Source organism: Ornithorhynchus anatinus, chromosome 4 (genome assembly GCF_004115215.2).
Source record: "Ornithorhynchus anatinus isolate Pmale09 chromosome 4, mOrnAna1.pri.v4, whole genome shotgun sequence".
Classification (NCBI taxonomy): domain Eukaryota; kingdom Metazoa; phylum Chordata; class Mammalia; order Monotremata; family Ornithorhynchidae; genus Ornithorhynchus; species Ornithorhynchus anatinus.
The window spans coordinates 109,152,305-109,165,370 of record NC_041731.1 but is presented as its reverse complement, the minus strand read 5'-3'; the positions used below and the strand labels follow the sequence as shown (position 1 = coordinate 109,165,370).

The following is a 13,066-nucleotide window of genomic DNA, read 5'->3' as shown; positions in this document are numbered from 1 at the left end:
AAATAATTTACAGATAAATACAAAAGTGCTGTGGGGCTGGGAGGCGCATGAAGAAAGGGAGCAAGTCAGGGCGAGGCAGGAGGGAGTGGGAGAAAAGGAAAATGGGGCTTAGTCAGGGAAGGCCTCTTGGAGGAGATGGGCCTCCAGTAAAACTTTTAAGTGAGGGAGAATAATTGTCCTTGGGATATGAGGAAAGAAGGTGTTCCAGGATAGATTTTTGGTGTGAATGAGGTGTCGGCAGAGAGATAGATGAGACTGAGGTACCAGTTAGAGAAGCCAAGTGTGTGGGCTGGGCTGTAATGGAAGAATAGCCAGATAAGGTAGGAGGGGCAAGGTGATCACTAAAAAAATCCTTAAGGCTTGGTGCAAAGTTAGTCTAATGTCCTCCAGAGTAGACAGTGCACTTTTCAACCTCTGTTGTTGGTATCGCAAATATTAGTACAAGTTACCACATATGGAATTTGGGGTGATTCTCATAATCCAGAACTACCAGGAAAAGAGGAAAAAAGAAACACTATTCAGGCATATCACGGAAATAACATTTCAGTGTCACCAGGATTGGGTGAATAAGTGAGTCATAACAGTCACCCTGCTGCCAATCATATGGAACTTACAGATTTCCCCAGAATTTTTCCACTGAAGCTTCCATGTCTTCAGAGTTGTTTCCTATGGATAGTCTGTCCTGCTGGATAGGTCAGTTATGCACTAGTCTAAAAGGGATCAAACTACTGGGAGAAACACTCTAGATATGTTGGTTTCACTACTTTCCAATTTAGTCCTGCTTTCTGAGCAATTCTGGGACATTCGTCCTTAAATTTATTTTCAACTGCTTCCTCCTAGGATGAAGGCTACTTAATAATCAACTGAACACCTGCAGGAAGGGGCACTCTGCTCGCCCTAATCAAATCTGGGTTTAGAGGAATAGATAATGGTTGAGGCTGAGGAGAGAGAAGCAGCAGCATGGCCTATGGGAAATTGCATGGGCCTGGGAGGCAGATGACCTGGATTTTAATCCCAGCTTTGCCAATTGCTTGGGCAAGTCACCTATCTCCTCTGTGCCTCAATTTCCTCAAGTATAAAATGGGGATTAAATACCAATTTTCCCTGCTATTTAGATCATGGTCCCTATGCAGGACAGGGACTGTGTCCAACCTGAAAAACATGTATCTACCCTAGCCAGGACTTAGGACAGTTTTTGACATGTAATAAGCTCTTAACAAATGCCATTCCAAAAAAGAAAGGCTTTAAGGAGAGAGAAGAAGTGGAGGATCGTGTCTAAAGTGCAGGCAGAGTCAGAGGGAAAGAGTGGAGGATTTCTGAGACTAGGCCTCCATTTTCTCCCACCCTGTGCTCTCTGTACTTCCACCATAAAAATCACAGTAAGGATATGACTGAAAAACACCCAGGAAGAGGGTGAAGAGAAAAGAAATATTAAAGAGAAGAATTAGAATTGGAAAACAAAACAGAAACATTTTTTTCCTGTCAAATATCAGTGGCCTGGGCTCAGAAGGGGAACTGAGAGGAATGAAGGAAACTTTATTCATTAGTGAAGCTTTATAGCCATTAGCCAATGGAAGTAACTATTATGAGGATGAAATCCTACTTTAGGATGACCTACCTTTCCTATGAAAGACTTCTATTTGAGAGTAATTATGTTCAGCAAGAGGTCAAAAAAAAAAAAAACAGCTGAGATCTGAATGCTCAACCCATTCTTCTTTGAAATTTGCATTCTGCTTTGTATATTCCCATAGTATTTAAATAAAATATAAACCTCACTATTCTTCTTACCCTACAAATTCCATAGAATTACAAAATCTTAATTATTATGAACAACATTTCTGCTCTTATTTAGTAAGTTGAATTTAATATTCCCACCTCAAGTGGAAAACCTAAATTGTTAATGGCCTCCCCAGGATCTACTGTTTCTTGTATTAACACTCTGAATGTTCAAAAATATTAAAATATGGATTTCTCCAAATAAGCAAAAAGTCAAGAAACACTCCTTGAAAATGCTTTACTGACATACTGTTTTTATCGTTGCTTTTTAAAATCATTGAACTATTCTATGCTGATGAATTTTTTTTTGCTTTTCACTTCAGAGTTTCCTTTACAGTGGCATGATGTACGTGGAGGCAGAATATATGTTCCTTCATTTGTGCGCCCATCCTTTAGGCCTGTATCAATTTTGCTGCAAGAGTTACTTTCCTTTTTGCTATGTTTGTCTAAAATTAAAGACAAAACATTAGGAAGACAGGGCAGCAAAACATTGTTAGGGCATGTGCAGGTTCCACCTCCATTTCCTAGCTACAGAGAGAACCAGGACTAGACCCCAGATTTCCTAATTTCCTGAACAATATTCTTTCCTTTGGACCAACAGCAGCATTAAGCTTATGGAATAGAATACAGTAAATAGATTAAAGGAAAAGCAATTTTGTGTATGAAGTTAACTATGTAACCTTTAACCCAATGTACCACAAATTCTGCTCACCATCGCATTTCACCGTAAATATCACCAAACAATGTTTCCCCACTCCATTAGGAGCACTTCTGGACCAAACCAATCTGTATTCTGTATCTGTGACTGTATGAAGTTAATGTAATGTCTTCTTTAGTGCATTGTCTTGTACTTAGAATGAATAGACTTTTAGGGTTGGAAGGGACCTTGAAATGAGTAGGTCAGCTCCATGTCAACAGGTAGGTGAAAGTTTAAACTATTCAGGTGGATTGTTGCCTATTCTTTTTTGAAACAATTGTGGAAATGGAAACTCCCAAATACTTCTCACAGTAGCTTGTCTATATCCAAGACACCAAATCTCTTCTGCTTTCATATGAAACTATTTTTTCTCATTGATTATCCATGGACATAATTAATAACTAATAAGCAATCTCCCCAGGAAGTCATTCATATTTTTGAAGATAGCTATTATGTTACCCTACAGTCTTCATTTCTTTGAGGTAAACATTTCCTTCATTTTTTTTTTCTCCTAGTGCATGTTTTAGATTCCTTTTGTAAGTTTTATCACTTTCATCTGAATCTCCTCATTAGTCCGTCACTGACATTTATTGAGCACCTACTGAGTGATAGGCACTGTTCTAACCAACTGGAGAGTATTAGTATTACAGTAGGAAGACATACATTCACTGCCCTCAAGAAACCTTCACTCCAATGAAGGATATGGATGAAATTGATAAAAAATTATCTAACATCTTTTTATACCATATTGACCAAAACTGGATTCACAGCTCCAATAAGCATCAGAGCACATCAAGAAGACAGATGCCCGACAGTTACAGATCACACTTCCCTTCATAAACACAGTTTTCATTAAAAAAAGAAAATCCACACACTTAGGTTGTAGTCATCTTTGACTCTCCAGGCTTTCTGGCCCAGCCAACAATTGTAGCCCACACCAATTAATCCCTAGTCTTGTTGAAATGGAAACCTAAAGTCCAGAATACTCAGAATAGTTTCCTACCCAACACTGTTGAAGGAAGGAGAAATGCTGGATTTACTGATCAGAATCCACAATCCTACACACTTTCAATCACAGAGGGCTGGCTTTACTTTCTCAAAAGGAAGTAAGCTGGTAGGCATCTGTAAACTGTTACCTACATTCCAAGTTACTTTTTCAAATGTTAAATGATTTTTCAGTTGGGAGGTAAGTTCATGGTTGAGCAGACTGCAAGCCCGTCAATGGGCAGGGACTGTTTCTATCTGTTGCCGATTTGTACATTCAAAGTGCTTAGTACAGTGCTCTGCACATAATAAGCGCTCAATAAATACAATTGAATGAATGATGTCACACAGTTGTTGCACTAATTCTGTTTCTCATAGTTGTGATTGTTTACATTTAGATTTTTGAGTATAAATCTTAACTTTTTATATGGCTCTTCCTCTCTAGATTATACACCTTTCAGGGCAAATAAATCAGTACATAATTGATGTTAATGACTGAAATGGCAATAGCAATAAAATGCATCCCTGATTTCTCTTTCCAGTCTTTAAATGAATGATCCCTTCCCAATGGCTTGCAGTGGCTTTGTGACATGCCTATTGTTTTGACTTTTTAGTGCTTTACAAATGACAAAAGAGTGAGAAATTCTGGTAAGAGAGTATCCTCTGCTTTTGCTTTCAGTTTTAAATGTTTTAACACCTTTCCAGTGGAAAAAAAAAGGATGAAGGGTCCTAAATAGGATGATGCTAATCGTTCTTGCTTCTTTTTTGTGATTTTTGTAAAGTATGTTATTCAAAGAATGTTTTACGAAGAAACTATTGTGCCTGCTTGTTCTCACCCACCATCCTTCCCCAACTTGCAGCCTGTCAATCCACCTGCCCACTTGACTTGGTTGGGCCAAACTGCCTCTCACATGGGCCTAGTCAGCTTTTCCCTACTACTTCTCCTTTTTCCATGACCCAAAATGGGAGCAGCCAGTTCATGTTGTATTTGTGTCTGGAAGGAGCAGTCCGAGGAGGGTAGTTTGGCAATTAAAACTCTTGGAGCTGTGCCAGTCTGGAAGTGTGGCCTTTGCCATTTCACCTCCAGGTCACCAGGATTTCTTTTGAAGTCCCAGTGGGTCAGTCCAACCATCAGTAGCCACCCTTGGGTAAAATATTAGATACAATCGCCTGGACAGGAATCTTTTTTTTTTCAAGGAACAAAGGGCACATTCCATATTCTAAAGGTTCTGGAAATCTCTGATGTCCACTGTATGATGACTCCAGAACTGATACCCTCCCAAAACTGACAACCTCCCCAAACTGAAGAGCCAAAAAACACCTTGCCAGAAACCAGACCTCGGTATTTCATATGGGAACTAGGTTCATGGTTCAGCAATGATGTTACACAGTTGTTGCACTAATTCTGTTTCTCATAGTTGTGATTGTTTACATTTAGATTTTTGAATGTAAATCTTAACTTTTCATACAGCTCCCCAAACTGAAGAGCCAAAAAACCCCTTGCCAGAAACCAGACCTTGGTATTTCAGATTCGATATTTAGGGAAGCAATGCAAACTCCTCTATAAAAAGAAATAAAATTTAATGCAATTCAGTGGCTGGATGTAAAAAGGTATAGTTTTGATTAAACATTTGCTTTTGCAGTGAATACCAATAACAGTTGATAATGTCATTTACCTTTGCAGATTGCTATGCCATTTCCCGTAAATCCTGTGGAACAGTAGCAGCCTTCAACTCCATTTCGAATTTCACATTTCGCATTCATGTGACACTTTGCACAGTTCTGAGCAAAGGTACAGTCCAACAAAATGGACAAACACACTAAATAAAGGGAGAAATATTTTATCAACTGCTCCTTTCAAAATTGCTAAAAATTAATTTCCTCTTTTGCCCTTTTGTTACTTTCAAATTAAAAGTATCACTTGAATTTGCACCCTTTATTCACCCCTCCCTCAGTCCTTCAACGTATCTGTACATATCTGTAATTTACTTATTTATACTAATGTCTGTCTCCTCCTCTAGACTATAAACTAACTGTGGGAGGGGAACAAATCTACCAATTCTGTTATACTGGACTCTCCCAAGAACTTATTACAATGGTCTGCACACAGTAAGCACCCAATAAATATGATTATCAGGTGTTGAAAAAACAGATTACTATAAAATAAATTGTAGATGTAACCTCGTGATAATTTTTTATTGTTTTGAAATATTTTCCCTTCTATGTAGCAGTAGATTTTTTCCCAGAAGCATATTGGTGGCTTATGAGTAGAGGTAAGAAAATCAAGATTTTCATACATTTTCATCCCTGTAGAAGTTCTTCTACAGTAAACCCCAACAACCTACTAGACTGATGAGGAGCATTTTCAACTTTATCATCCCATACAAAAGATTACTAAAATTTATGAATGTAACTTTCAATCAGTCATTCAGTAGTATTTACTGAGTGCTTACTGTGTGCTTAGCACTGTACTAATCATTTGGTTGAGTAGAACTTTCAGGCACTCCTGCTAAGAAACAAATTCAAAATGTACCATTTAATCATTTAAAGTTTAAAAGGGGATTTTGCCTACATTTACAAGGCCCAAATTTAAAAGTGACATATAAATGACTGAAGGGGGGGCAGAAGCAATGACATAATTTTTTTCTCAGATTTTGGCAAGGGCATTTGCATAAAGTCTTTTTTCTTTAATTCATGGTTTTCAGGAACGTTTGATTTTAAGAGCCAAAGATAGGGGAGCAAAAGTCGCTCTTCGAGGGACTGAACAGCCCATCACAATCGTGAATCTTTCAAATGAGAAAAAATAAACACATTAGCGACCAGACTTTTCTCTCTTAGGAAAAGAAAATGAAGGCTCTTTGGCTGTTTGGGGGCTGTTAGACATAGATAAGGAAATTCACAGGGAAGGCCCTTATTTTTCCTTATTGTTGCTCCAAGCCTACTCAAAAGACATCTGCTTTGGGCTGGACGGTTATGACTCATGCAACTTATTGTTTCCAGTCAGTCATCTGAAATCAATCTCCCTTATCTGGGAATGAGATCTCCAAGCGTCCCTGGCCACAGAGGATGCCACTGTCACAAGCTCACAGCACTTGCTTGATGCCTGTTTACTTGTTTTGCTGTTTGTTTCTCCCCCTCTTCCCCCGCCCCCCAGACTGTGAGCCCATTGTGGGCAGGGATTGTCTCTATTGCTGTACTGTAATTTCCAAGCGCTTAGTAGAGTGCTCTGCACACGGTACATGTTCAAAAAATACGATTGAATGAATTGAATGAACGAATGAAATAATGCAAAAGCAGCAGTAGTAAAAGGTAAATGCCTATGTCCGAGGGAAATTGGATCCCAAGTCCAAAGCAAATTGGATCCCGTTTGGTCCTTATTTCCTAGCACAGCATCTCCAAAGAGGGTGTTTCCATAGTGCCCTAAAGAGTATGGGCCTCTCTACCACTTGTCTGCTGGGTGACCTTGGGCAAGCCACTTAATTTCTCTGTGCCTCAGTTACCTCATCTGTAAAATGAGGTTTAAAATTGTGAGCCCCATGTGGGACAACCTGATTACCCTGTATCTACCCCAGTGCTTAGAAGAGTAAGTGCTTAACAAATACAATAATACTACTAATAATAGTGATGGTATTTGTTAAGCACTTACTATATGCCAAGCACTGTTCTAAGCACTGGGGTAAATACAAGGTAATCAGGTTGTCCCAAGCACAGCTTAGTGGAAAGAGCCCAGGCTTGGGAGTCAGAGGATGAGGGTTCTAATCCCAGCTCTGCCACATGTCAGCTGTGTGACTTTGGGCAAGCCACTTCACTTCCCTGTGCCTCAGTTATCTCGTCTGTAAGATGGGGATTAAGACTGTGAGTCCCACATGGGACAACCTGATGACCTTGAATCCTTCCCAGTGCTTGGGGTGCTTCGCACATAGTAAGCGCTTAACAAATACCATAATAATAATCATAATTAATCCCCATTTGACAGATGAGGTAACTGAGGCCCAGACAAGTGAAGCAACTTGCCCAAAGTCACACAACTGATAAGTGATAAGAGTCGGAATTAGAACCCACAACTTCTGACTCTCAAGCCTGGGCTCTTGCCACTAAGCCACGCAGCTCTATTATTAAGGGAGTCGTTTCGGCGTGGCTCAGTGGAAAGAGCCCGGATTTGGGAGTGGGTCCTAATCCCGACTCCACCATTTGTCAGCTACGTGATTTGGGGCAAGTCACTTAACTTCTCTGTGCCTCTGATCCCTCATCTGGAAAATGGGAATGAAGATTGTGAGCCCCACGTGGGACAACCTGATCACCTTCTATCCTCCCCCAGTGCTTAGAACAGTGCTTCGCAGAGTAAATTGCTTAAATACCAGTTTATCTCCTTGATTCTATTTCTCTTGATGATGCTGTCTTGTTCTTGTTTTGTTCTGTTTTGCTGTCTGTTTCCCCCGTTTAGACTGTGAGCCTTGCACTGGGCAGGGACTGTCTCTATCTGTTGCCGAATTGCACATTTCAAGCGCTTAGTACAGTGCTCTGCACATAGTAAGCACTCAATAAATACTACTGAATGAATTATTATTATCATTTATTATTTCGGAGGGGTCAGGACCGTCTCCCTCCCCTCCCTCGCCAAGGCACATGCCCCAGTGGCTTGGTTTAGTCGAGGTGCCAGAGGGGTAATCTGGGGGGTCTCAGGGGAAGAGGAGGATGCTTGGGGACCCTCTCCCCCTCTCCCCTTTGGCTGATTCCTTATTTTGTTGTCTGCCTCCCCCTTCTAGCAGGGATTGGGCAGGGATTGTCTCTCTTTATTGCCGTAGTGGACTTTCCAAGCGCTTAGTACAGTGCTCTACGCATAGTAATCATAATTATGGTGTTATTTGTTAAGCGCTTACTATGTGCAAAGCGCTGTTCTAAGCGCTGGGGGGCTTACAAGGTGATCAGGTTGTGATCCCACGTGGGGCTCACAACCTTTTCCAGATGAGGGAACTGAGGCCCAGAGAAGTGAAGTGACTGGCCCAAGGTCACACAGCTGACAAGCGGCGGAGCCGGGATTAGAACCCACGGCCTCTGACTCCCAACCCCGGGCTCTTGCCCCTGAGCCACAAGCGCTCAATCGATACGATTAAACGGAGGAATCTCCGGACCCAGCTGAACCGGGGGTCCCCTACTCACCCAGGAGCGGGATCAGTTGCATTGGGGGGGGTCGAGGCCCTGGGGTCGTCGAGGAAAAAGCTGTCGGGGCGGTGAAGGCCCGGGGGTCCGGAGGAGGGTCCGGAGGAGGGTCCGGAGGGGGTCCGGCCTCTCTCTGCACTGGCGCGCTCTGCTTCCTCCGGAGACTTTTCCTGCCTCGGGGTGTGTATCTGCTGTGTGTTGTGTGGGTGTGTGTGCATGGGGAGGGGGGACGGGACAACAAGGTCCGCCTGCCCTGTCCGGTCCCTGGACCCTTGTCCCGACTGTGCTCTGACACCTTCCTGCTCTTAATAATAATAATAATGATGGTATTTGTTAAGCGCTTACTATTTTCCAAGCACTTTTCTAAGCGCTGGGAGGGTTAGAAGGTCATCAGGTTGTCCCACGTGGGGCTCACAGTCTTCATCCCCATTTTCCAGATGAGATAAAGGAAGCCCAGGGAAGTGAAGTGACTTAACCAAAGTCACACAGCTGACACGTGGTGGAGTTGGGATTAATAATAATAATTTTGGTATTTGTTAAGCACTTACTAGATGCTAAGGACTGTTCTAAGCGCTGGGTAGATATAAAGTAATTAGACTGTCTCACGTGGGCTCACAGTCTTCATCCCCATTTATAGATGAGGTAACTGAGGCACAGAGAAACTAAGTGTCTTGCCCAAAGTCACACAGCTGACAAGTGGAGCTGGAATTAGAACCCACATCCTCTGACTCCCAAACCGGAGTTCTTTCCACTGAGCCACGATGCTTTCTTAAGCACCATGAATGCCTCTGCTCCGGCCCGTCTGCTTGGCCCAAACAGAGCCCCTCTGCTTGGCATTAATAGGTTCACCCTCTCCTGCCCTCAGATCATCTGTCTGGCATAAGTAGGGCCCCTCTCTTCCCTTCAGACCCTCTGCCTGGCAAAGCAGATCCCAGCTCCTACTCTCTGCCCCTGGGCTTCAAACAAGTTCCCTCTCATCCTGATCCCCTCTGCTTGGCACACACCGCCCCACTCAAATCCTCTGCTTGGCAGAAACAGAGGCCCCACAAGTCCCTCCGTCTGGCACCAACAGACCCCTTCAGCTCCTCTGCTTGGCACAAACAGGCCTCCTCATATCTTCTGCTTGGCATAAACAGGTTTCTGCTCCTACTCTCTGCCCCTCTGTTTGATACAAACAGGTTCTGCCTCCTCCTCAGCCCCTCTGCTTGGCACAAATAGACCCCCTCAGCCCCTCTGCTTGATATAAACAGTTTCCCTCCCCTCCCCTTAGTCCTCCTCTTTCAAGAAACAGGACCCTCACTCCCCTCAGCCCCTCCGCTTGATACAAGCTGCCCCCTGCTCTTCCATCAGCCCCATTGCTTGGCACAAATAGGCTCTCTCTTCTATCCTCCACTTATCCCTTTAATTGACACCATATGGGTTTCTTCCTCTTCATCATCCCAGTGCTTCTTCCTCGTGAAAATAAAAACACATCTTTAGTTTTTCCACTTCAGCAGTATTGACCTCTCAAATCTGAAGTCACGCTGGCTATACAGGTTACCAAAACATGCATCATTCAAGTAAACATGACCATGTGCGTGTATGTGTGATTGTTGTATATGTGATGATAAAAAATGTTGCAGGGTCCAATTTGAAATGAAATAACCAGTTGAACTTCAACCCCCACAATTACTTCATTAATATACAGGCAGCACAGTCTGAATTTAGTATATACCATCATGCCAACTCAGTGGTAGAAAAGAGAACTGATAATCAGGGGGAAGAGATTATGGAAGTGACAAGTTGGAGGAGGGGGAAGGTTGGGAGGGAGAGAACTGGGAAAAGGGGAGAAGATCAAAGGACAGAGGAGAGAGAAGAAGAATGAAGTAGGTTTGGCAGGTAATTGCTCTATGCACATGGCACCCAAATCTACATCTCCTCCCCTGATCTCTCTCCCTCTCTCCAGACTTGCTTCAGAACATCTCCACATGGATGTCCTTTCATCACCTCCAATTTAACAGTTCCAAAACAGAGCTTCTTATCTTCCCACCCAAACCCTGTCCTCTCCCTGACTTTCCCATCACTGTAGACGGCCTGTAATCTTGGTGTTACCTTGACACATCTCTCTTATTCAACCCACATATTCATCCTGTCACCAAATCCTGTCGGTCCCACCTTTACAACATTGCTCAAATCTGTCCTTTCCACTCCATCCACAGAGCTACCATGTTAACACATGGTATTAACTCATCCTATCCCTCCTAGATTACTGCATCAGCCTCCTTGCTGACCTCCCAACCTCCTGCCTCTCACCACTCCACTCCAGTCCATACTTCACTCAGATGCCCGGATCATCTTTCTACAGAAACGTTCAAGGACAGGTCACCCCCTCCTCAAAAATCTCCACTGGTTACACCTCTATATCAAACAAAAGCTCCTCACCATTGACTTTTAAGCACTCCATCACCTTACCCCCTCCTACCTTACCTCTCTTCTCTCCTTCTGCAACCCAGCCCACAAACCTCACTCCTCTAGTGCTAACCTTCTCACTGTGCCCCGATCTCACCTGTTTCGCCACCCACTCCTGGCCCACGTTCTGCCTCTGGCCTGGAATGCCCTCCCTCCTCAAACCTGCCGGACAATTATCCATGCCCTCCGCCCCTTCAAAGCCTTATTGAAGGCACATCTCCAAGAGGCCTTCTCAGACTGAGCCCCACTTTTCCTCATTTCCCACTCCCTTCTGCATCGCCCTGACTTGCTGCTCCCTTTGCTCTTCCACCCCTCCAGGCCCACAGCACTTATAATATTAATAATAACGGTATTTGTTAAATGCTTACTATGTGCCTGCACTGTTTTAAGTGTTGGGATAGATATAAGGTAATCAGGTTGTCCCACATGGAGTTCACAGTCTTAATCCCCATTTTACAGATGAGGGAACTGAGGCACAGAGAAGTTAAATTGCTTGCCAAAGGTCACAGCAGACAAGTGGTAGAGTCAGGATTAGAACCCATGTCCTCTGACTCTCAAGCCTGTGCTCTTTCCACTAAGCGCGACTGCTTCTATATATTTAATCATTTCATTTTTTAGTCTTATAGAATAAGGAGAATCTGGGGATTTCCAAAATTGACTGAAGAGGTCCTTTCCCAGCTTATCTACTGAATTGTGCTTTGACTTGAAATTATCTATTAACCTCCCCAATGGTCTGTTCACCCCCTGGAGTCTCTGTGAAATCTTTCATTTTTCTGTGATTTGACTATGGGCTCTACACCAAAGAGATATTCCAAAAATACCACTTCTGATGATGAGGAGGGTTAATTATTGGGGATTTCAAAGAGTAATCCACTTCTCTTGCCTTCTATTTCCCTTTTTTTTTTTTGAGGGGAACTATATTTAAAGATAGAGGAAGCTCTCTTTAGAGAAACAGACAGAATTAGGAATAAAATTTAGTTTTAAGAAAGTTTGGGGTTATGGGTATATTATAATTATCAGGTGCTACATTTATAGTTCTTTGAAATATGAAATTCTTTCATTTTTTTAATTCCTCTCTGAACTTCCAGATTTCATGTTTTTGCCCTTCTTAGAAACTTTCTCGTTAATTTTTGTTTTTTTAATTAAGAAGACCTGAATTTAGTATTCAGGCTTGGACCAACCGTTAGTGTAAGGTGGCATACTTAAAATGGGACCCATTTTCAAGTCACTTTAACATTGCATTTTTTCAGTATCCTTTTACATTTAATACAGTCTAACATCTTTTCATATATGTGGTTGTTATTGTGTATTGAGCTGTCCACAGTGACCCTGGGAATGCTTTCCTGAGAGGTTACAGCCAATACAGAATCTTTCAGTATGTACAAATAGTTTAAATTGTTTCTTCCAGTGTGCATTATCTTGTACTTGTCTACATTAATCTACTGTTGTGTTGCTCAATAACCTCATTTATTATATCACTGGCAATTTCCCACATTGCCCTATAGCTTTATTTTTTTTTACCAAATTAAATACTATAATTGCATGTTGTCAGCATATTTTAGCACCTTGTTATTCAGACGATCTTCTATATCATTAATAAGTTTACGGAAAATACATAAAGCCCTTGGTTCTGATCCATGGTTCAGTGGAAAGAGCCTGGGCTTCGGTGTCAGAGGTCATGGGTTCGACTCCCGGCTCTGCCACTTGTCAGCTGTGTGACCTTGGGCAAGTCACTTAACTTCTCTGGGCTTCAGTTACCTCATCTGTACAATGGGGATTAACTATGAGCCTCATGTGGGACAACCTGATTACCCTGTATCACCCCCAGTGCTTAGAACAGTGCTCTGCACATAGTACGTGCTTAACAAATACCAACATTATTATTATTATTAACTCCATATTACCCTGAGAATTAGCCTTTTATTCTTACTCTTTGTTTCCTATTTCTCAAAGATCAAATTTTTGATCTATGACAGAATTCATATCTCTTTTTGTCTAAAT

General features: G+C 42.3%; 1 protein-coding gene across 1 annotated transcript in view; it reads right to left on the bottom strand.

Moving 5' to 3' along the window:
* ADGRL4 (adhesion G protein-coupled receptor L4) overlaps window positions 1-8,780 on the bottom strand; it is a 147,295-nt gene extending 138,515 nt beyond the window's left edge. The window contains exons 1-2 of the mRNA XM_029063739.2: window positions 8,618-8,780; window positions 5,134-5,277 (exon numbers count right to left, since the gene is read on the bottom strand). Coding sequence (XP_028919572.1) covers window positions 5,134-5,277; window positions 8,618-8,639 — 166 coding nt within the window. The 5' untranslated portion in view covers window positions 8,640-8,780. The remainder of the gene's footprint in view (window positions 1-5,133; window positions 5,278-8,617) is intronic.
* Between the last annotated feature and the right edge of the window lie 4,286 nt (window positions 8,781-13,066).